The sequence below is a fragment of the Chlorocebus sabaeus genome, chromosome 8, assembly GCF_047675955.1.
Source record: "Chlorocebus sabaeus isolate Y175 chromosome 8, mChlSab1.0.hap1, whole genome shotgun sequence".
Taxonomy (NCBI): domain Eukaryota; kingdom Metazoa; phylum Chordata; class Mammalia; order Primates; family Cercopithecidae; genus Chlorocebus; species Chlorocebus sabaeus.
Window position 1 is genome coordinate 71,007,283 of NC_132911.1, and position 25,821 is coordinate 71,033,103.

At 38.7% G+C, this 25,821-nt stretch overlaps 1 protein-coding gene and 1 pseudogene across 7 annotated transcripts in view; both read left to right on the top strand.

Annotated features, from left to right (window-relative positions):
* SGK3 (serum/glucocorticoid regulated kinase family member 3) overlaps window positions 1-25,821 on the top strand; it is a 142,779-nt gene that overhangs the window by 80,609 nt on the left and 36,349 nt on the right. For 6 of the 7 annotated variants that reach the window (XM_008000790.3, XM_008000787.3, XM_073018130.1 and 3 more), the window contains 3 exons: window positions 6,081-6,153; window positions 15,450-15,525; window positions 23,688-23,775. In XM_008000790.3, coding sequence (XP_007998981.1) covers window positions 6,081-6,153; window positions 15,450-15,525; window positions 23,688-23,775 — 237 coding nt within the window. The remainder of the gene's footprint in view (window positions 1-6,080; window positions 6,154-15,449; window positions 15,526-23,687; window positions 23,776-25,821) is intronic. The other variant, XM_038000447.2, reaches the window with a different exon arrangement.
* On the top strand, window positions 989-1,661 carry LOC103236915 (large ribosomal subunit protein uL16-like; annotated as a pseudogene).

Below are 25,821 nucleotides of genomic sequence, written 5' to 3' on the forward strand. Positions count from 1 at the left end.
GTCATACATCAGTCCATATCTTCCACAGGTAGCAGTGTTTGTGAAGATCATACATAGAAACTAAAGCATACCTCTTGGGCCGGGCGCGGTGGCTCAAGCCTGTAATCCCAGCACTTTGGGAGGCCGAGACGGGCGGATCACGAGGTCAGGAGATCGAGACCATCCTGGCTAACATGGTGAAACCCCGTCTCTACTAAAAATACAAAAAAATAAGCCGGGCAAGGTGGCGGGCGCCTGTAGTCCCAGCTGCTCGGGAGGCTGAGGCAGGAGAATTGCGCGAACCCGGGAGGCGGAGCTTGCAGTGAGCAGAGAGCGGGCCACTGCACTCCAGCCTGGGTGACAGAGCGAGACTCCGTCTCAAAAAAAAAAAAAAAAAAAAAAAAAAAAAATAAAGCATACCTCTTGAGTTATTAATAGCTATTATGGAACTCCAGGTCATTAAGACAGTCCTGAATTTAAAGTTTTGCTTCAGTTAAGAACAAAAGCAAGTGCCTCAAATCTTCAGTTTGTTTGTTTGTTTGTTTGTTTGTTTATTTTTGAGAGATGGTCTTGCTCTGTCACCCAGGCCGGAGTGCAGTGGCACGATCTTGGCTCACTACAATGTACTCTGCCTCCCACGTGCAAGCGATTCTCATGCCTCAGCCTCCCAAGTAGCTGGGATTACAAGCATGAGTTACCACGCCTGGCTAGTGTTTTTGTAGTTTTAGTAGAGATGGGGTTTTGCCATGTTGGCCAGGCTGGTCTCAAAGTCCTGGCCTCGTGTGATCCACCCACTTCGGTCTCCTAACGTGCTAAGATTACAGCTATGAGCCACTGCCCTTGGCCTCAAGTCCCAAACTGAAATTCCTCTGCGCTCATGTATTAATAAATAGGGATCTCCCAGTGTCATTGTTTAATGAATGGTAGATTACTAGGCGTCCTCTGGAAAAACTCTTGTTATATATTTAAGAACAGAATTTTGGCTCTTTCCCTTCGGTGCGCCACTGAAGATCCTGGTGTCGCTATGGGCCGCCGCCCCGCCCGTTGTTACCGGTATTGTAATAAGCCGTACCCAAAGTCTCGCTTCTGCCGAGGTGTCCCTGATGCCAAGATTCGCATCTTTGACCTGGGGCGGAAGAAGGCAAAAGTGGATGAGTTTCCGCTCTGTGGCCACATGGTGTCAGATGAATATGAGCAGCTGTCCTCTGAAGCCCTGGAGGCTGCCCGAATTTGTGCCAATAAGTACATGGTAAAAAGTTGTGGCAAGGATGGCTTCCGTATCCGGGTGCGGCTTCCACCCCTTCCACGTCATCCGCATCAACAAGATGTTGTCCTGTGCTGGGGCTGACAGGCTCCAAACAGGCATGCGAGGTGCTTTTGGAAAGCCCCAGGGCACTGTGGCCAGGTTTCACATTGGCCAAGTTATCATGTCCATCCGCACCAAGCTGCAGAACAAGGAGCATGTGATTGAGGCCCTGCACAGGGCCAAGTTCAGGTTTCCTGGCCGCCAGAAGATCCACATCTCAAAGAAGTGGGGCTTCACCAAGTTCAAGGCTGATGAATTTGAAGACATGGTGGCTGAAAAGCGGCTCATCCCAGATGGCTGTGGGGTCAAGTACATCCCCAATCGTGGTCCTCTGGACAAATGGCTGACCCTGCACTCATGAGGGCTTCCAATATGCTGCCCCCACTTAATACTCACCAATAAATTCTACTTCCTGTCCAAAAAAAAAAAAAAAAAGAACAGAATTTTGGGCTGGGCACGTGGCTCACGCCTGTAATCCCAGCACTTTGAGAGGCTGAGGCGGGCGGATCATGAGGTCAGGAGATCGAGACCATCCTGGCTAACATGGTGAAACCCCATCTCTACTAAAAATACAAAAAATTAGCTGGGCGTGGTGGTGGGCACCTGTAGTCTCAGCTACTTGGGAGGCTAAGGCAGGAGAATGGCGTGAACCCAGAAGGCAGAGGTTGCAGTGAGCCAAGATTGTGCCACTGCCCTCCAGCCTGGGCCACAGAGCGAGACTCTATCTCAAAAAAAAAAAAAAGAAGGGAATTTTTAAATTTCTTAACCCTGTCTCTTGATTTTAAACATAGGAATAAATATATGCCTGTGGGTTATTATTTGTAAGATATTTTTGAATATGAGGAAAGTTACACATATATCAATTAAGAAACAAATTCCTAAATGGGTCAGAATGAATCAAACAATGTCTAGCTGTACCACATCCTGTGTTTTAAGTCATGAAAATTACACTTCTGATTCATCTTTATTTAGCATTTCACTATGTGTATATTTGTTCCTAATACTCAGATCACTTGCTACTTGAAATTGAATTTCTGAAGATAATACTGCAATTTAAAAATATTTATTTTTTCCTATGTAAAATTAATAGGGAGACTCCATCTCTACAAAAAAAATAAAAATAAGAAGTTAGTGTGGTGGCACATACCCATAGTTCTGGCTACTTCAGAGGCTGTGGTAGGAGGACCACTTGAGCCTGGGCGGTTGAGGCTGCAGTGAACCATGACCATGCCACTGCATTCTTGATACCCTGTCTCAAAACAAAAGCTAGAACAAAACACCTGTAATGTTGCTGCTCAGAAATAACTTAACATTTTACGTTTTCTTCTGTTCTTCAGTTTTTCTTTAATGCATATGCAACTGCACTTACTAAATACAGGTTGAGTATCCCTTATTTGAAATACTTGGAACCAGAGTGATTTGGATTTCAAATTTTTTTTCAAATTTTGGAATATTTGAGTTGTACTTACCAGTTAACCATCCCAAATCTGAAAATCTGAAATCTGAAATGCCCCAGTGAGCATTTCCTTTGAGCACTCAAAAAGTTACTGGTTTTGCAGCATTTCAGATTTTCAGATTTGTGATATTCAACCTGTGTAGTTTTAGATATTTGCTTCATCAAAGGATATTGAGATAGGTTTTTTTTTCCTGTAATTAAAGTTATACTGTTGAAACAGTAGTCAATAAGAGTTTGTGCATGGAAATATCTTCCGTAAGTTTTTAGTGATTTTTTAAAAAATGGCATATATTAGAGGCTGAGTGAGGGTTGAAATGTTAGCTCATTTTGAAACTCTTGAATACGCATTATCTACATGTTCAGCATGTCTTTGAGGAGTGTGTAAATCCACCTGTACCCATCAGGATGCCTGGGTTATGCTCGGGTAAAAATAACATGACTGTAGTGTCTGTGTCTCTCTCTTTCTCTCTCTCTCTCTCTCTCTCTCTCTCACACACACACACACACACACTCCACATACACCACATACATTTGAGGCTTCTTTCTGTCTTTTGCTTAAAATATTTCGTAGGCTAGATTTACCTTCTAAAGATGTTGTCTTTTGTGAAACTCTTCATAAGAGGAAGGGGTGTAGGGAATGTCATCTAAAAACTCAGCATTGTGGAGATCCACACTGGTAGTGTGTCATCATGATTTTAATAGCAGGTGATTAATTAAATTGTCAATATTTGAGTATCTGTAAGCATAAAAATAAAATAGGAAAGCTTGTTTGGGGTACCTCCATCCATGATCACTTTCATTCTCTCTTCTGTGAAACATCCCATCTTTCGACTTTTTGCAGAAGAGTTTCCTTAACTTGTAGTTCAGGTTTTATCATTTGTCTCCCTAATTTCTTTTGTATTTCTTTTCACCCTTTTTTCATTGTTCTTATTTCATCACTTTCTATGTCTCTTTTTATGTAACTCCTTGTAATTCTGCCTCCTGTAGTGAGGGGCAAAGAAAAAAATAGGAAAATAGTTATTGGTTGAATTATTTGAAACTACAGAAATCAGGTTGAACCTGGTCTGGATTTCCCTAAGTTCAAAAACACAAATTATTTTCCTGTACTCCTTTTAGAATAAAAGAAAAGAAAAAATCTCTAGGCATTTTGTCAACTTCAATGTGTCCTTTATGACTAGTTTATATTTTAAACTTTTTATTATAGAAATTGTCAAACACAAGCGAGGAACAGTGGCTCACACCTATAATCCCAGCACTTTGCAAGGCTGAGGCAGGAGGATTGCTTGAGCTCAGGAGTTCAAGACCAGCCCGGGCAATGACTTAATGAGACTGTCTCTACAAAAAATAAAACAACTTGCTAGGTGTGGTGATGTGTGCCCTGTGGTCCCAGCTACTCAGGAGGCTGAGGGGAGGATCACTTGAGCCCAGGAGGTCAGCACTGCATTCCAGCCTGGTTGATAGAGCTATAGACTATCTTAAGGGAAAAAAGAAAGAGGGAGAGGGGGAGGGGGAGGGAAGGGAAGGGGAAAGAGAAGGGAAAGGAAGTGGAGGGAGGGAGGGAGGGAGGAAGGAAGGAAGGAAGGAAGGAAGGAAGGAAGGAAGGAAGGAAGGAAGGAAGGAAATTGTCAAACACATACAGAAGTAGACATACTAGTACCAATTCAGAAAATAATAATATGTTACCATCCAGCTTCAATAATTACTGATACATGACCATTCCTGGTTTATCTCTATCCCTAGCCAGCTCGTCATAATTTCAACACAAATTTCAGACATCATATCTTTTCATCTGTAAATATTTTAGTATACATCTCTAAAAGATAAAGATTCTTAAAAACAAAACGTATACACAGTATCATTACCACATCTAAAAATAAATGAACAGTAATGCCTTAGTATCAGATATCCAGTTAGGGTTTATGTGACTGGTTGATAAGTCTGTTAAGTGTCATTTAATCACGAGGTTCCCCCTCTGCGTTTCTGTTCTTTCCTTTACACATTTTTTTTTTGTGTGTGTATAAAAAAAACAAGGTCATTTGTTTACGTATTTTTCAGTCTGCATTTTACTGACAGCATGCCCCATGCAGTAAAGTGATTAGTACATTCCTCTGTTCTTTGTATTTCCTATCAGTTGGTAGTTAGAGGTATCGTTTTGGGGTGGTTTTTTTTGTTTGTTTGTTTTTGGTGAGACGGGTTGTTGCTCTGTCACCCAGGCTGGAGTGCAATGGCGTGATCATGGCGCACTGCAACCTTGACCTCCCTGGTTCAAGTGATCCTCCCACCTCAGCCTCCTGCATACTGTATAGCTGGACTACACCCAGCTGATTTTTTTTTTTTTTCTTTTGGTAGAGATAAGGCCTTGCTATGTTGCCCAGGCTGGTCTCAAACTCCTGAGCTCAAGCAATCCTCCCACATCAACCTCCCAAAGTGCTGGGATTACAGGCCTCAGTGAGCCATCATGCCCAGCTGAGATACAGTTTTTACATATGTGTGTGTATTTTTGACATCAAACTTATAATGAAAATATAACCCATTTTTGTGACTTAACTGCCCCAAATTTAATTTCCTCAGGGCCAAGTTTTCCTTCTCTGAAGACAAGCATATCTGATAAACAAATGTATTAGAAAAAATATATATATATTTGAGACGTGGTCTCACTCTGTTGCCCAGGCTGAAGTGCAATAGCATAATCATGGCTCACTGCAGCCTCAACCTTCCAGGCTCAAGCAATCCTCCCACCTCAGCCTTAGAAGTAGCTGGGACCACAGACATGTGCCACCATGACTAGGTATTTTTTTTTAATTTTATTTTTGTAGAGATGAGGTCTCACTTATTAGAATATTAATAAGGGGAAGGTTAGAGCAGAAAGGATATTGAAAGCAAAATTCATCTACTTTCTTAGAAATCTATTGTCAATCCGTGTAGAGAAAACACCAAGATCATATCTTCTCCTAAGATAATAAGTGAGTAATACGTATTCGGAACTGTAACACCAGGTTCTAGCCTAAGCACTTGCCATACATAATCTCCTTTAAAACAACAAATCTGTAAGGTAATTGTTAAAATTATCCTCACTTTACAGGCAGGAAAATGAGATGCAGATGTTGAGTATTTTATTCTAGGTCACACAGATACCAGCTATTTTATTGGGACCAAAAAAGATGACTAGTTTGTGACATTTTATTGGTATAATTTATATTGTACTTCAGATGATCATAAATTCAAAAGTATGTCTTATGATGGATTTTCTTTAAAATCAGATTGTATTTGGCTTTGATGTATGCATAACTAGAAGACTTTTAAAATTAGTTCATATAATGTTATTTTTAAAAATTTTAGTTAAAAAAACAGTTTCCTGCTATGGCCCTGAAGATTCCTGCCAAGAGAATATTTGGTGATAATTTTGATCCAGGTAAGAAACAACTTCATAGGCCAGCCATGAAGTGATTGTTGAAATTTGAAGAAGTAAATTAACATATTCATTGCACTGTATAGCAGTGCAAGACTTTAAAAGATCTCATGCCTTATGAAAATAATGCCTCAGGAAGGTGCTTACTGTCTACTAGGCATTGTTTTAAGTATTTCATGTGTTTTAATTTATTCGATCCTCACAATTTTGTGAGTTGGGTGTTATTGTTGTTATCACTATTTTTATAGATAAGGAAACTAAGGCACATTAATTTGCCCAGGACCACATACAGATAATAAAGGGCAGATTTGGAAGCTAAATTCAAGCAGTCTGACTTCAGATGAATTTGTCTATGGGCTGGGTGTAGTGGCTCACACCTGTAATCAAAGTACTTTGGGAGTGTGAGGCAGGAGGATCACTTCAGGCCAGGAGTTTCGAGATCAGCCTGGGCAACCTCATCTCTACAAAAATTTAAAAGTTTAGCTGGGCATGGTGGCATGAACCTGTAGTCCCAGCTACTCAGGAGGCTGAGGTGAGAGGATTGCTTGAGGTCAGTAGTTCAAGGCTGCAGTGAGCTGTCATTGTGCCATTGCACTCCAGGCTGGATGACAGAGGGAGACCCTATTAAAATTTTCTTTTTATTGATCCTTCAAGTTAATTTGGGAAACTTTACTGACTTTAAATCAGTGTCATGAAGAATATTCACTTTTATATTCAGAAACATTAAATATATACTGTGTACATAGCAACTTGCAGAGCTCTGAATGGGATACCAAAAAGATATCCTAGGCCGGGTGCAGTGGCTCACGCCTGTAATCCCAGCACTTTGGGAAGCCAAGGCGGGCAGATCACGAAGTCAGGAGATCAAGACCATCCTGGCTAACATGGTGAAACCCCGTCTCTACTAAAACTACAAAAAATTAGCCAGGCGTGGTGGCATGCGCCTGTAGTCCCAGCTACTTGGGAAGCTGAGGCAGGAGAATCACTTGAACCCAGGAGGCAGAGGTTGCAGTGAGCTGAGATCGGCACCACTGCACTCCAGCCTAGGCAACAGAGCGAGACGTCATCTCAAAAAAAAAGATATCCTGTTGCTCACCCGTGGGGAGCCCATTGACACACAGGGTCTCAGCATCTAGCACCTATATGACTAAAGCTGTGGGCATGGAATTTTCCCCTAGAACCCAAGAGATTAATAGAGGTCACAGGTGTCTACTTACAGGGAAACAGAAGTCTTCTCATCCACCTGGAATTCTATCAGAAGAGTCATCTGTCTCTGCCACGGATGAATCCCAAATGGATTACCCTCCTTCCGCAACTAATTTGCTTGTAACCAGTTAAATTAATACCTTACATGTCTGTGTAAGAAAAGAAAGAAAGAGAGAGAGATCTTGGTCATTACTCAAGATAAAAACTCTAAGGTCCCTTATCTTGACTGTGCTTTCTCTCTCCATCCTAACTTCATACCATTCATTTTCCTCCCAGACCATATCACTGTATCCTATAGAATTCTATCCACCATTAACAGACTGCTCTTTATCCTGCGTCTTTTTCACATTTCTTCCACATTCTTCCTTTAATTAAAACTTTTTTTTCCCCAGAGGCTGCTTTGCCTATAGCCCTATAGAATAATAAAGAGGCTTATTATTATTTACACTTTTTATGAAACTCAGGATCGGAGAACGTTCTCACTTCCCTGGTTACGTACAGAGTTGTTTTTTTTTTCTCTCTCTCTCGGGAGTATATAGCACATTTCATTGTAATTGCTAATCTGTCTTATAGTAGGCTGTAGATTTTCTGAAGGTGCAGACATGTCTTTTTTTATTGGTTGACAATGGCAATATACTGGTTTTAAAGTATTACTTTATTACTTTAAAACTGGCAAATACTAGGTTTTAAAGTATTACTAAATATATGAACCCATTAATAAAGAGAAGCAAGAGAAAATTGAGTTGGCACAACAAAGCCAGATTATATTCTGTAGACCTGTGGCTTTTGTACTCGTGCTTTGTTTTCAGCAGCAGAACACTTTTTTCCCAATTGAAATCTTATGGAGGCCAGATATGGTGGCTACGCCTGTAATCCCAGCACTTTGGGAGGCCAAGGTGGGCGGATCACTTGAGGCCAGGAGTTCAAGACCAGCGGCAACATGGTGAAACCGTGTCTCTACTAAAAATAGAAAAATTAGCCAGGCATAGTGGTGTGTGCCTGTAGTCTCAGCTACTTGGGAGGCTGGGGCAGGATGATCACTTGAATCCAAGAGTCGGAGGTTGCAAGTGAGCCAAGATCACGCCATTGCACTCCAGCCTGGGCAACAGAGTGAGATTCTGTCCCCCAAAAACACACACACACACACACACACACACACACGAAATCTTATGGAAATGTAATATGTGAAAAAAAATTTAAATAGACCTGTTTTGTTGGTATAACAGTGAAGTATCTCCTTGGAGCACAGGTTGAAAAGCATCTTCGTGGGTAGCGTGTTGGCCTTAGTGGCATTTGATCAAGATGTGAAACTGACAGTGGGTAATTTATGGTGGGCACAGCAGAGTAGAGACTGGGAGACTGGTTAAGATAATAGTCCAGTAGCCCTGGCATTAGATAATGAGTATGGGGACTAGGGTAGAAATAGGGTTTAAAAATGAGCAATGTATGAGAACTCTTTTAATGAAAAATCTGGAATACATCTTGATGATTGCTTAGGTAACAGACATATAGAGAAGAGAATGAGAGATAATTGGAGGGTCTGGCCTGGGTGACTGAGAGAATTAACTAATTAGAAGTGGCAGAAAAATATTAAGAAATCAAACTACTAGTGATAATATGAGACTGGAACTTGGGTTGGAGTTCTGTAGAGCCCTTAACTAATTACTTAAGACAATTATTTAATCAAGGAAAGAAAGCAAAGAAGTCATTGTTAAAAGCAAGATACCAAGCTGCATGCTCTTTGGTACTTTGTTTTGATGAATTAATTGACACTAAAAACTGATTTTTTTGAAGAACTGTTTGTCTATCCTGCATATATCGAATATGTGTAATATTACATTTCCATAAGACTTCTGTTCACTGCATACAGTGAAAGGGATCATATATCACAGAGATATTAGAAAGTCCTGCATTGGGGAAATCAGATCTAAGTCAAATTCAGAAAAACAGAGATGGATAAGATGCTCATTTGGTTACACTTTGGGGATACAGGCATTCCCATATTTTTCTGGTGGAATAAAAAGTGGTACAATCCATGTTGAGGGGAATTTGGTAATGTTTAGAAAACCTGTGAATGCATTTTCCACTTTGGCCAAGAAATCACATTTCTAGGAATCTGTCCATAAAATAAACTGCATATGATATGTACACACAAGACTGTGTATTGTGACACAATTATTAACAGAAAAACGGGAAACAATGGAAATACTTTTCCGATGGAGCTGGATATAACATACTTGTAAAAAGGAACAAAAAAGCTCTTTATATATTTTGCTATGGTGTGATCTCCAGAATATACCATTAAATGGAAAAAAAAAATCACAGTATAGCAAATGAATTTGTATGATGTGTATTTTTTGTGTAGGAAAAGGTATGGGGATTCAAAAAGAAATAATGGAAGAATAAATGAAAAACTAATAAAACTAGTGACTTTAAGGGTGAAGGAGAGATCAGGAAAGGCAAAAGGGGTGGAAGTTAGATGCCCTTGAATGAATTTTGTTTGTACCTTTGACCTTGGAACCATGTACACATTTTAAACAATTTAAAAACAAAAATAAAAATGCAATAACAAAGCAGCCTCTAACAACTGAAAATAAACTGGAGGAAAAAACCTAACTTAATTTAAATAACTTTAAAACATGGGATTTTGACTGTATATTCTTCATGGGATATATTGCTAAGGATAAAAACAAAAACCCAGGGACAAATTTTATACTGCATTCAGTAGTGTTAATGTTAGTTATATGGAGTTGTTATTCTGTCATTAATGTTACTATCATGGAAACCAAGATTTTAAACAGGAGAGGAAAGTGATACAAACAAAATCAAAGATTTTAAGTAAAAATCCTGTAATTTTCTTTTTTTTTTTTTTTTTTTTTTGAGACAGAGTTTCATTCTTGTTGCCCAGGCTGCAGTGCAGTGGTATGATCTTGGCTCACCGCAACCTCCACCTCCTGAGTTCAGATGATTCTCCTGCCTCAGCCTCCCAAGTAGCTGGGATTACAGGCATGTACCACCACGCCTGGTTAATTTTGTATTTTTAGTAGAGCTGGGGTTTCTCCATGTTGGTCAGGCTGGTCTCGAACTCCCGACCTCAGGTGATCTGCCTGCCTTGGCCTCCCAAAGTGCTACGATTACAGGCGTGAGCCACCACACCTAGCAGAATCCTGTAATTTGTAACTTAATTTGGAGATATAGTTTGAAATATTTATTTATTTTATTTATTTATTTTTTGAGACAGAGTTTCGCCCTTGTTGCCCAGGCTGGAGTGCAATGGCATGATCTCGGCTCACCGCAACCTCCACCTCATAGGTTCAAGTGCTTCTCCTGTCTCAGCCTCCCGAGCAGCTGGGATTACAGGCATGAGCCACTGCACCTGACCCATAATTTATTTTTTTAGCTTTGTAAAACTATTTTCTAGCACTCTCTTTTGGAAATGCCTAAAAGCAATAACAAGTAGTAACCAACACCCCTAGCATTCAGATTGTGATCTCTAAGTACCATTTCCCTCTCAAAGGAACCAGAGTTCCATGGATAAATGGTGATCCCAGATCTGGCAGAGGAAATGTACACGGTGATCTCAGGACAGCTTGCCTGAAAGCCAGGAAGCTATTTAGGATGACTGGAGTTTTATCAAAAGAACACAGGAGCCTAGCTGTTGGGGCTTTTACTGAGCAAAGATTAGACAGCATGGAGAAAGTAATTATCGTAGCAGGTTAGAGCACATCAGTATAAAGACTTTCCAATTTACTTTGCTTGTTTAGGGGAAAAAAAAACCTCATGAAATGCTGTAGAGGTTACTAGAGTAAATTTATTTGCCAAATCAATAAATTAAAAAATCAAGGATTTATCTTGCCTTTGTTGTATGAAATGTAATTTCTTTGTACCAAAGAGATAATGTTGGAAAATACTTGGTAGTGGAATCACAGTTCATAAATAGAAGAATCACAGAATGATAGAACTGGAAAATCCTTATACAACTTCTGATGAATTAATAGTTCTAGGCAAAGACCATCAGTGATTTGAAGACTTTACTGGGGCAGAAGGATCTGCTTCTAAGATGGCTCACTAATATAGTTTCTGGTAGAAAGCCTTGGTTCCTTGTGAGTGGGCCTCTTCTTAAGGGGCCTTGAGTGTCCTTACAACATGGCAACTGGCTTCCCCAGAGTGAGTGATCCAAGAGAGCTAGCAAGGAGGAAGCCTCGTTGCCTTCTCTGACTTAGTCTTAGAAGGCACATGCCATCACTTCCACCATATTCCTCTCATTAGAAGGTAGTCATTAAGTCCAACCCCCATTCAAGAGAGAAGAATTAGTTCTACCTGTTTATTGGAGGGAAATAAAAGAATTTATAGACATGATGACAGAGTGATTTCATGGCTTTACCATTTTTTTTAAAGATATTACCATTTAGAAATACTAATTTATTCCCCCCTCCACCAAAACAAAACAAAACAAAAAACTGCCTGAGAATTGCTTTAAAATACTCCAGAAGAAAAATAAAAAGTGAGGAATGAGGGTAAATGAATGAAATTGGAATAGCAGAATGTTGATAAATTTTAAAGTAGGCGAATAAAGTTCTCATCTTTTGTGTACTTGTGAAATTTTTCATAATAAAAAGTTAAAAATAAAGTTGGCTGGGCGCAGTGGCTCACACCTGTAATCCCAGCACTTTGGGAGGCCGAGGTGGGTGGATCACCTGAGGTCAGGAGTTGTAGACCAACCTGGCCAACAATGGTGAAACCTCATCTCTACTGAAAATACAAAAATTAGCCAGGCGTGGTGGCACGCGCCTGTAATCCCAGCTACTCTGGAGGCTGAGTCAGGAGAATTGCTTGAACCTGGGAGGCGGAGGTTGCCGTAAGCCGGAATCATGCCATTGCACTCCAGCCTGGGCAACAAGAGCAAAACTCCGTCTCAACAACAAAAATAAATAAATAAATAAAATAATACCTAAGAAAAACATTCTGAAATTCCCTTTTTAACTTATCTCATGGTTGGTAGCCATTTTATGGGATTTTTGCTTATCTTTTTGAGTTCTTATCCTGCAGCTTAAGCCTATGTCTTCTTTTTCTTTTTTCTACTTCTTTATTCTAGTGTTTGTCAACCTCTATAAGATACATCTTACATACTTGAAGGCTGATTTTAAGAATGATCTCTGCCTGTACTTTCTGTTAACATTTTATTATGAATTTAAAGATTTTTTAATAGGATACACCCAGAGGAAACCATACTTTTAACTTTATATATATATATGTCTTTGAGTCAGTGTCTCTTGCCCAGGCTGGAGTATAGTGGTGCGATCTCAGCTCACTGCAATCTCTGCCTCCCAACTCAAGTGATCCTCCCACCTCAGCCTGCTGAGTAGCTAGGACTACAGGTGTATGTCCCCACAGATAGCTAATTTTTTAATTTTTTTGTAGAGACATGGTGTCATTATGTTGTCCAGGCTAGTCTCAAACTCCTGGCCTCAAGTGATTCTCTTACCTAGGCCTCCCAAAACTGTGGGATTACAGATGTGAGCGACTGCGCCAAGCCCTTTTAAAATTTCTAATTGAAATTTCTTTTGAATTACAACAGATACATTCATGTAACTTCTTCATCGGAGAGATTTTTAAGAATACGTATTTCTAACTATAATTCTTAAAATAATATATAGGCCTTATATAAATTCTTGGCACTTATCCTATACATTATATTCTTACCTGGAATTTTTTCAGATATTTGCAAGCTTAGTGTTGATCTAAAAAAGTAAGTTTGGAATTGCCCCTGAATTCTGACTACTACTGGTCTTCTTTCTCTTCTTATACAGGGCTTTACATAGCAATTTTAAAACTGTTAAATAGTAATGAAATGACACCTAGAAACACTTAAGAGCAGTATGGGCTATAGCTCACTGAAGAAAGGAAATTCCTCTCTTCGCACTGGCCTTCAAAAGTGAAATATATCTTCAGTAAGCATCCACAGAACAATTTAAAGCTGCTTCCATATAGTTATTAGGTTTTCTCTGAATATCCTAAATGTAGTCATTCATTTTAGTTCTTCATGTGTTACTAAGTTCAGTTCTCAAGAAATATCTGTGTTTCAATTATAGTTTTTAATGTAAACCTCACATATGCTTTGCTACCTGGTAACATTATGAATGTCCTTGAAAGAGTTTAATAAGATACCTACCTGAAATTCTTCAAGGAATTCTTAGACGAATAAGAAAAAAGTACCAAGTACATGCATCTGGCTCCCAAAGACCAGACCTGATTTTATATTTGTTTATATTTGTATGAAGCCATACCTTCCATTTAAGAAATGGAAATAAACCTAAAAATGACCCATCATTTTGGTGGCAAACACTATACATTATACCTTTATTCAGTAGAAATCAGTTTACTAAACCAAAACTCATTATCAAGTGGAATATTTTTTATGGGTTTTTATCCAGAGATTTGCCATTTAGGAGACAGTTTCTCAAATGACATGTATTTAAGTTTTAAAGCATATTTCTTCAGAATTGGCTGGGTGCTATGGCTCATGCCTATAATCCCAGCACTTTGGGAGGCCGAGGCAGACGGATCACGAGGTCAGGAGTTCGAGACCAGCCTGGCCAACATGGTGAAACCCCGTCTCTACTAAAAATACAAAAATTAGCCAGGTGTGGTGGTGCGGGCCTGTAATCCCAGCTACTTTGGAGGCTGAGGCAGGAGAATCGCTTGAACTCAGGAGGTGAAGGTTGCAGTGAGCCAAGATCACGCCACTGCACTCCAGCCTGGGTGACAGAGCAAGACTTTGTCTTGAATTAAAAAAAAAGAGTTTAGGATAATGGCTTTTAGACCCCATAACCACTAATAATAATAACAACAAAAGTAACAGTATCTAATAATTATTAGCTATAAGTAATGCTCTTACCATCTGCCAGACATCCTACTATAAACTTATATGCATTATCTCATTTAATCCTATAACAGCATTATGAGTTATAAATATTGTTACTATCCACATTTTACAAGTAAAAATTTAAATCTTGGAAAAGTTCCAGGTTAGGAAATGGGAGAGACAAAGATATTTGAATAAAGTTTTCTAATTCCAAGAAAAGTGTGTAAGTGTGTATTTCAAAGTAAAGAAAAGTTTGTGCTTAATATTTATTCCTAAACTGCTATTGCATGAGCTTCAATTATCAACAAACAAAACACTTCAAAAATACTGGACAGGCTGGGCACAATGGCTCATGCCTGTAATCCCAGCACTTTGGGAGGCTGAGGACGGTGGATTGCTTGAGCCCAGGAGTTCAAGATCAGCCTGGGCAACATAGTGAGACCCTGTCTCCACAAAAAATACAAAAATTAGCCAGGCATAGTGGTGTATGCTTATAGTCCCAGCTACTCAGCAGGCTGAGACGGGACGGTTGCTTGAGCCCAGGATGCAGCGGTTGCAGTGAGCCTAGATCACACTACTGCACTTCAGCCTGGGCAACAGAACAAGACCCTGTCTCAACCAAAAAAGAAAAATTTAAAAAAAGAAAATACTGGACAGTTACTTGTTAGGAAAGTATGCCTGTGCATTTTTTTAAGTTTTTTGTTTGTTTTTCGCAGTGGAAGTTAAACTAGAGTTTTGGTGATACTCAGTTAACCAATTAATCATTATTCCCCAGTTGCAAAGGATTTCCAGAAATCTTTATTTTTTTTAATTTGTGTGATTTTCAGTCATCAGTGTCATAGTGTTAGTTTTTATTCCTTGTCTGGTAGTACATGAGGAGTTGGACAAATCTATGTGCTTCTCCAATTTTTGTAATTAGTCTATTTAGAGTCCATAATAGGCAGTTTTTGAGAACTTTCTTTTTGGAGATAAACTGTCCGCTTAGTTTTAATTTTAGTATATAATTACATATATGTAATATGTAATATATAATTATATATTATATAAATACAATGATTCATATAATATATAATTTCTAAGTATGTATTCTTTGTGTGACAAGTAGCATGTATTTAAAAATAGCTTCTTAATCAAAATTTACTATCTTGTGCTTGTCTATTATATAACTGTTGATGATAATTGCATAGTCTGATACAAATAATCCTAATAGTTTATATTTCTCTTCCAGATTTTATTAAACAAAGAAGAGCAGGACTAAATGAATTCATTCAGAACCTTGTTAGGCATCCAGAACTTTATAACCAGTAAGTAATTTTTGTTGTGTTCTAAAGGGACACTCACACCAAACCTAAGAATACCGAATAATAATCCTTACATAAATTTTGTTTGTTCTATGAAACATTACTGTGCTATATATGTTTGTAAAATCTTCCTTGAGCATTTTCTCCCTGATACTCTTTCTCCCCTTTTCTCTTCATCTTATTTTCTTTTTTACTTTTGTACTTGCATTAGTTGTATAGATTAAACTTGAAATGAATTAGCATAATAAAGCATCTTGCTAATTATTTGGTAGTATATTTTATCTATACCTTCAAAAAGCATTTAAGTACCTGCTACTTGCGTTGGGAATATAAAGCTAAGTGTCATCCCTACCTTCCAGAGGCACAGGCTCCCAGTGTAGTGGGAGAGACAGGCATATATTAATAAACAAGAAATTGAAGCTGGATAATTTTTATGATACAAGTGCTAGAAGATAGCAGAGAAAGGTGTAGGCATCTCTTCTTGAGGAGGTCAAGGAAGGCTTCCTGCAACTTAAAGGATGTGTAATCATTCGAGAAAGAAAGAGAATACATTCCAGACGTAAAAGGATACAGAAAGCCTGAACCGTCAGGACACTTAACATTTCATGGTGACTGGAGCTGAGTAGATTTTGGGAAAGAAGAGGAAGTTGAAGGAGTTGTCTGGGGTTGGGCACATGTGCCACCATTTCTGTTCCACTTGGGGCAGTGTTCTGTTGACCCACATGAGGCCTCCATTCTTTCTCAACACAGAAGTTTAAGCCTGCTGACAGGCTTAAACTTCTTTCTGTAGGCCAGTAGCTCCCAGCTGGGAAGGTGGAGGGTTGTATCAGAAATACCTACAAAAACACTGGTAGATCTGTGGTTTGGCTTGTGTTTTCATTTTTGAGTCTGGTAGTTGTTTTATGAGTATTCATTACATTTATTGTGTTTCGTAATTTATGTTATAATACTTGTGTGTATAAAGTTTTCTAAGAGGAAATGAAGAGGATAAATATTTGGAGAGCTTTTCCGCAGCTCACCTATCTGTGTAAACTAAAGGTTGCCTATGGGCAATGGTGTAAATATGACACACTTTAACAGTCTTTTCAGAACCACAACACTGAAGAACTGTATTTTTGAATAATTGTTCTAAAAAAGATGATTATCATTTATATGGTTCTTTATAGCTCACAGAGGCCTTCTACTATTCTGAACAGGCCCTCTGACCTGCTTTTTAAATTTACTTAATTGAATTTACTAAATTACTAAAATGCTAAAACTGGATTTCCTCTGACAAGGTCTTCTGGTCAGGGATTTCCCCTGATGCTCCCAGGTAGGGCAAGGGTCAAGCAAGTCTCACAGCTGTGGTCACACCAGCATTAGGCAGTGCAGTAAGAACAGGTATCCTCTGGCAGGTGGCAGAAGGGCATGAAATTTGGTAGGATACCTGAACTCACAGTTCCCTTGTCTAGTCTGTTCCTCAGTAAAAAGTCTTTTTATTTGGCTCTTTGTTTAATTATTTTCTTAAATGTTATGCCTTTTCCTGGGGATATGCGCTATGCTACCTTCACCTTAGACCCACCCTTCTAGTCTCTGATTATTGCTATATACACTGGAGATTACTATTACTTTGAATTGGCATATTACTGGCTTGTGTGAAATGTAAGTCATGCATTCAAAGCTTGAATTTGTCTCTTCCTTTGACAGAGCTGGCATGGAATAAGTATGCAATAAATGGTAGTGGTTATTACTTCTCCTAGTATTTTAAGTTATTCAGAACCCCTAAGACTATATAATAAATACTAAGTATTCATTCTGAATCTTGACGTGCAGTATTATAAGTATGTTATATTTTGCATTAAAATTCAACTAAAAGCAATTGGATTATTTTAAATTGCCAGTTTCCAAAACCTTATACTGTGAAATATACAATTCTTAAGTATACAATTCAATGGAGTTTGAAATATATATACACCCTGTAACCATCACCATTCCATTCATGATAAAAGATATTTCCAGCACCCCAAAAATAGCCAAGAGTCTTTTAAACTAGTTTTTTTTTTTTTTTTTAAAGGAGTCTCACTCTGTCACCCAGGCTGGAATGCAGTGGTGCGATCTCAGCTCACTGCAAGCTCCGCTTCCTGGGTTCACACCATTCTTCTGCCTCAGCCTCCCCAGTAGCTGGGACTACAGGGCGTGCTACCACGCCCGGCTAATTTTTTTTGTTTTGTTTTTTTAGTAGAAACGGGGTTTCACAGTGTTAGGATGGTCTCAATCTCCTGACCTCGTGATCTGCCCACCTCAGCCTCCCAAAGTGGTGGGATTACAGGTGTGATAAGCTTAATTTTTTAACTGACATTATCTTTTTAGCAAAATGTGATGTTTCCTTTTTTTTTTTTTTTTGAGACAGAGTCTTGCTCTGTCACCCAGGCTGCAGTGCAGTGGCAGAATCTCAGCTCACTGCAATCTCTGCCTCCCAGGTTCAAGCGATTCTCCTGCCTCACCCTCCCAAGTAGCTGGGATTACAGGTGTGTGCCACCACACCCAGCTAATTTTTGTATTTTTAATAGAGACGGTATTTCACCATGTTGGTCAGGTTGGTCTCAATCTCCTGACTTCGTGATCTGCCTGCCTCAGCCTCTCAATGTGCTGGGATTACAGGCGTGAGCCACTGCACCTGGCCCACATTTCCTATTTTCTAGATCTTTTCTGTTGTTAACAGAACTTTTAATTTTCATGCTCTTCATTTGAACATCAAGCCGTTCTTAAAATAGTAGAAATTTAAGAGAGCAAGAAGAGAAGCCAGTCAGCAAGTGTATCTTGAGCCCCTCCTGTGTACCTGTTATTACTGTTAAGGAAATGTACTTTATTTTTTATTTTTATTTTTTATGTTTTTGAGACAGCGTCTTGCTCTGTCACCCAGGCTGGAGTGCAGTGGTGTGATCTCAGCTCACTGCAAACTCCACTCCCCGGGCTGAAGCAATTCTCTCACCTCAGCCTCCTGAGTAGCTGGAATTACAGGTGTGCGCCCCCACACCCAGCTAATTTTTGTATTTTTAGTAGAGATGGGGTTTCATCAACAGGCCAGGCTGGGTTGGAACTCCTAACCTCAGATGATCTGCCTCCCAAAGTGCTGGGATTACAGGCATGAGCCACTGTGCCCAGCAGGAAATACACTTTAAAAATAGCTTTTCTTCTGGCCAGGCACAGTGGCTCATGCCTGTAACCTCAACACTTTGGGAGGCCAAGACAGGTGGATCATGAGGTCAAGAGATTGAGACCATCCTGGCCAATGTGGTGAAACCCCATCTCTACTAAAAGTACAAAAATTAGCCGGGTGTGGTGGCGCGTGCCTGTGGTCCCAGCTACTTGGGAGGCTGAGGCTGGAGAATCGCCTGAACCTGGGAGGCAGAGGTTGCAGTGAGCCGAGATCATGCCACTGTACTCCAGCCTGGCGACAGAGCAAGACTCATCTCAAAAAAAAAAAAAACTTTTGTTCAGTAGAGAGAAAAGCTTTTTTTTTTTTTAAATGGAATTTCACTCTGTCGCCCAGGCTGGTGTACAGTGGCATGATCTCTGCTTACTACAGCCTCTGCCTCCCAGGTTCAGGCAGTTCTCCTGCCTCAGCCTCCCAAGTAGCTAGGACCACAGTGTGTGCCAGCACACCTGCTAATTTTTGTATTTTTAATGGAGACGGGGTTTCCCCATGTTAGCCAGGCTGGTTTCGAACTCCTGACCTCAAGTTATCTCCCGTCTCGGCCTCCTGAAGTGCTGGGATTGTAGGTGTGAGCCACCATGCCTGGCCTGAAAAGCTGATTTTTAAGATGACTTTATTAAAAACATTTTAAGATCATTTTCAAACTAGAATAAAATGTTAGTATTTCTCTCATCTCTGGATGAAAAAGGGTTTTCTGAGCATATTGTCAGTGCATGACATTATCACAGAGTAAAACAATGAAAAATTTGACTAATAAAAACTTTGTGCACGGTGGCTCATGCCTATACTCCCAGCACTTTGGGAGGCCAAGGCAGGTAGATCACTTGAGCCCAGGAGTTCAAGACCAACCCATGCAGCATGCCAAACCCTCTCTACAGAAAAGATGCAAAAAATCAGCCTGTCATGGTGGCATGTGCTGGTAGTCCCAAATGCTCAGGAGGCTGAGGTAGTAAGGTAGGAGGATCACCCAAGCCCAGGAGATCTAGGCTGCAGTGAGCCGTGATTATCCCACTGCGGTACAACCTGGGTGGCAGAGTGAGACCCATCTCTAAAACAGCAAAAGCAAAAAAACAAAACTTTTGAACCCCCAAATCATAAGTAAGTAAAATTGAAAACCAAAAATACAGAAAAAGCTTTCCATGATAAAGGATGATAGATAAATACATTTAACATAGAAAGAGCCCATGCAAACACTTAAGACACCAAAAAAAAAAAAACAACAATAAAAAAACCAGGACAAAGCACATTGAATGGTTCACAAAGAAGGACACAGAAATGGCTTATTGTCAGAGAAACTAAACATTTCCTTATGTATTTAAGAAATGAAATGGAAGCAGAAATACCTTATTTTAATTTTATTGAGTATAACAAAGAGAAAAGTGCCCAGATCAGGACTGTATAGCTCAATAAATTATGAGAAATAAACATAACTGAATTATATCATCCCCCCAGGCCAAAAAAGAAAATATTATGAACACCCCTGAGATCTCTTACACATCCTCTTTCAGTCTCTCTTTCTTTCTTCCTTCCCAAAGGTAACTATCAGCCTAACTTTTAACAAAATAGATTAGTGTGTTCCCTGTTTTTGAACTTTATATAAATGGAATCATACAATATGTGTTCTCTGTCTGGCTTATTTCCCAGCAATGTGAGAGTCATCCATGTTGTTGCATGTAGCTATAGTTTGTTCATTTCCACTGCTGTATAATGTTCCATTGTATGAGTATACCACAGTTGATTCATTCTACTGTTGATGGACATTTGAGATACTAATATTCCTGTTTTCTGACTATTATAAATAATACTGCCATTAACATACCTTTTGGTGCACATGTGCCAACATTTCTGATGTATCTTGGAGTAGAACTTGTGGGTTGTAGAGTATGTATATGTTTAACTTCAGTGGATAATGCAAAATGGTTTTGCAAAGTGATTTACCTGTTGTACATTTTCCATGAGCATATGAAATCATGTTGCTTACCTCATTAACACTTAGTATTGTTAGTCTTCCATTTTAGCCATTCTGGTGAGTGGGTAATGGTATCTTACTGTTACTTTAATTTTGCATTTCACTTTTTACTGAAAGTGATACTGAGTAGTTCCTCTTTAAAATACAGTTTTGCACATCAAATTATCCAAGATGTTAATATAAAATGTAACATTTAATGCTAATCAAGCCTGAGAGTCTTCAGGATGTTCATATACTGCTAGAAGAGTATAAATTGGTACAACTGCTCTGGAAATCAGTCTTACAAACTGTATTTGTTTAATACTGTAAAATGGTTTATAATTCAGACGAGTAATTTTATTTTTAAAAATCTATTCTGAAAGTCGTAGAGTTCTGATACTATGCACAAAGATTGTCAACTGCAGCATTGTTTATGGTAATGAAAAGTTGGAAGTCATACCCTCAAGTGGAAGAATCATTGAGTAATTTTTAGTACATTCATGTTATGTATCATGCATCTATCAAAAGTGATTGTTTACAAAGTTTTTAACAAAACAGGGAAATGTTTATGATGTAATTTTAAAGTGAAATTTTAAATATATTGTGATCTTAAATGTGCAGAGAAAAAGACTGAAATAAAATATGCCAAAATGTTAACTGTGGTTGCTTCTATGTGGTAAGACTGAAAATCCCCACCCCTACATTTTATAAACCTTTTTTATTAAGTTAAAAATTCACCATTTAAATTATTCTAAAGTGTATAATTCAGTAGTTTTTTGTTTTTTGTTTTTTGAGACAGAGTTTTGCTCTGTCACCCAGGCTGGAATGCAATGGTGCCATCTCGGCTCACTGCAACCTCCACCTCCCGGGTTCAAGAGATTGTCCTGCCTCAGCCTCCTGAGTAGCTGGGACTACAGGTGCGTGCCACCACACCCGGCAATTTTTTGTATTTTCAGTAGACACAGGATTTCCCTATGTTGGCCAGGCTGGTCTTGAACTCCTTACCTCTTGATCCACCCGCTTTGGCCTCCCAAAGTGCTGGAATTACAGGTGTGAGCCACTTCACCCAGCCCAGTAGTTTTTAGTATATTCACGATGCTTTACAACCGTCATCACTAATTCTATCACCTCAAAGCTAATCTAACATTTTCATCCCCCTAAAAAAGAAACTTTACCTCCAAGGATCTCTCCTCCCCCAACCCTTGGCAACCACTATTCTACTTTCTGTCTGTACAGATTTGCCTATTAAAATGAAAGTATATAGTAGGTGACTTTTTTTTTTGCCTTTGTTCATTTAGCATAATTGTGAGATTCATTCATGTTACAGCATGTGTTAGTGCTCTCCATTCCTTTTTATGGCTGTATAATATCCCATTGTATGGGTAACACCACATTTTGTTTATTCGTTCATCTATTGGTGGACATTTGGGATATTTCCACTTTTTGGCTATTACGAATAATGCTGCTGTGAGGAATCATGTATGAGTTTTTATGTGAACATATGTTTTTATTTCTCTTGGGTCTTTGCCTAGGTTTGGAATTGCTGAGTCATAAGGTAACTCTGCGTTTAACTTTTCAAGCAACTGCCAAACTGTTTTCCACAGTGGCTGTACCATTTTACATTTACATCAGCCCAATTCTTTTTATTTTTATTTTTTTCCTATTTTGTTTATTTATTTTTAGAGCCAAGTTCTTGCTTTGTCACCCATGCTGGAATAGGGTGGTGCAATCTTGGTTCACTGCAGCCTCAGCCTCCAGGGCTCAAGTAATCCTCCTGCCTTAGCCTTCTTGAGTAGCTAGGATGACAAGTGCACACCATCATGCCTGGGTTTTTTTGTTTTTATTTTTTGTGGAGACAGAGTCTTGCCATGTTGCCCAGGCTGGTATCTAACTCCTGGCCTCAAATTATCCTTCTGCTTCAGCCTCACAAAGCATTGGGATTACACGCATGAGCCACTACTCCTGGCTAAGGCCTCCTCTTTTTAAAAATAATTTTTCAAATTTCAAGTTTCCTACAAATAATATGTATTATTTGATTAAATAATTAAGGACAGACTGGGGAGAAGGTGCCAGGTATGGAGATTTAATTATTCCCCACAGTCGTCATGAGTCCATCTGTGGGCCATCTCTAATTTTAGTCCATTTTTTTCTCTTCATCCTTCATCTTCATAGCCATTTCTTTATCCCCCCGTTGACACCCACTTTAATGTGTTTGACATTTGTCCTTATATATCTGTGTATCTTCAGTAAACAGACTGATGTTTTGTGTCTGTGAGTATTTAAAATATATATATATATAAATGGTACTGTGCTATAGTTTCTTGCTTCTGACTATTGACTGGTATTCCCTGTAGGCAGTTACCATAGTTGACTTACTCATTTGCCTGGTGATAAATGCCTATTTTGCTTCTAACTTCCTGTTACAGAAAATGCTGCTATGAACATTATAATTACATGCCTTTCACTGGACCTGCACATAATTTTTTCTATGGTTTACCACAAAAATTAGAATTTCTGGGCCCAGGGAAAATGCATATACAGTTTTACCAAGTGTTGCCAGATTGCTTTTTCAGAAAAGTTGCTTCATTCTGCATTGTCACCAACAGTATTTGAGCATTTCTCTTACCCTATTTTTTATTTATTTATTTTTTTTACCAACTTTTGGTATTGTCTGTCTTTCTAACCTTTGCCAGATAATGGACATAACATGATATCTCATTATCATTTTAACTTATATTTCTCTGATTACTAGTGAAGTTAGCCATCTTCACAAATTTGCTTGTCATTTGGGTTTTCTTTTCCATATACTTCCTGTTTATATGTTTGCCCATTTGTCTGTTTCTCTATTTTTAAAACATTAATTTGCTTATTATATTTATAATAATGAATATTAATGGATTCTGTTTTACTTTCTTACTGTAAATGCTAATATAGTTATTTCTATTTTGATTTTCCTTTTAAAAGGGAGAAACGCTGTAGAAATGCTTTTGAAGTTGTAATAAAGTTAATTTTTGTTTTTAGTCCAGATGTCAGAGCATTCCTTCAAATGGACAGTCCAAAACACCAGTCAGATCCATCTGAAGATGAGGATGAAAGAAGTTCTCAGAAGGTATTAAGAGGAATTTTCTTTCTTAATAGAAAAAGTACCATTCCCCAAAGATGAAATTAGTGGCTTTAAGACACTTACTTCAAATGAAGTAATATCATCCATAGTAGAGTTTCTACTATGTAGAACGCATAAAAACAAATGCACATATCTCTTACAGATGAGTATTTCTTTTTTCTTTTGAGATGGAGTCTCACTCTGTCACCCAGGCTGTAGTGCAGTGGCGTAATCTCAGCTCACTGCAACCTCCACCTCCCGGGTTCAAGTGATTCTCCTGCCTCAGATTCCCCAGTAGCTGGGATTATAGGTGCCTGCCACCATGCCTGGCTAATTTTTGCATTTAGTAGAGATGGGATTTCACCATATTGGTCAGGCTGGTTTCGAACTCCTGACCTCAAATGATCCACCTGCCTCGGCCTCTCAAAATGCTGGGATTATAGGCATGAGCCCCTGCACCCAGGCCACAGATCACTATTTCTTACAAAACATATAGAATGAGTACTTTTTATACTAAAAAGTAATATAGGTTAATCAGACAAATTTGAAAATAGTAGGTAAAAAGAAAAGTATTACCCATATTATTGCACCCACACCTAGAAATTTTTAACATTCTGATAATTTTCTTTCCAATCTTCTCTAATGTATAGGGTTTTAAAATTACCTGATTTTAATTATGCAGTATATACAATTTTATATTCTGCTTTCTTCACTTTATGTCTTATTTTATCGTTACTGCCACACTTGAAACTATTTTGAATTTTGGCCAACAGAAAAGGCCTTCTCAACCACATTACATCCCACTTCCTCTGCATTGTCAGGATTTTCTATACAGAACAGTCAGTACACACGTACCAGTTGGCATCAACTAACTTTTATTTCTGTGATGTATGTACATAATCAATATGTGTTCCTAACAGAATAGGGTAGCCTTGTTTTGTTTTTTGTTTGTTTGTTTGTTTGAGATGGAGTCTCGCACTGTTGCCCAGGCCGGAGTCATTGGCGCGATCTTGGCTCACTGCAACCTCCGCCTCCCGGGTTCAAGTGATTCTTCTGCCTCAGCCTCCCTAGTAGCTGGGACTACAGGTGCCTGCCACCACGCCCGGCTAATTTTTGTATTTTTAGTAGAGACGGGGTTTCACCATATTGGCTAGGCTGCTCGAACTCCTGACCTCCTGATCCCCCTGCCTTGGCCTCTCAAATTGCAGGCGTGAGCCACCACGCCTGGCCAGTGTTGTTTTTAAAACTAAATCGTGATGGCAATAAGTAAAATAGGCTTGTGCCTTATTACGAAGATGTTTTCAACATTTACCTTAGTTGTGTGGGAGAGGTAAATTGTAATAATTTAACTCAAAGTATTACTCTGTAGCAATTAAATTATTATAAATGTTATATAAATATATCTACATAATTCAAACTTTTAAACAACTATTATTAAATATGTACATGAAAATCAGAGATGATGGGTTGAAACACAGTTTTTCTTTATAATGCCTGTTAATTCTGTTATGGCTCTGTTTTTGTGATTTAAAAGATAACATGGTGCATTGGAATATTAGTGTCCTAGGGCTGAAATCTTCATTTTGAAAAAAGACATACTCCTTTTTTGTGACTGCTGGAAAGTAGTAATTTTCCTTCTCAGATACCCCAAGATTTTCAGTTAAGAGAACAAATCTAACTTTTACATCTGTGACATGGTTGCTCCTAGGACAATGTAAAAAACTTAAAAAAAAAAAAAAAATCTCTGTAGCTGGTCAAAAGAGAAACAACAAACCAGGAAAACATTCATAATAAATAAGGCATAACAAGAGATAACGTATGTATGAAAAGCTCATACAAATGGGTTTTTGAAAAGAATGATACTTAACACTATAGTAGATAAGAGGAAATGGGACGTGAAGGAATACTCTTAGTAAAAAACATAGAGGAAAATGTTCAACGTTGATGCTATTAGCAAATGAAAATCTTAGAGAGATTTTTATTGCTCTCTCAAATCAATAAAAATGTAAATAAAATATTGCAGAACTGATAACAGTAAGGTAAAACAAGCAC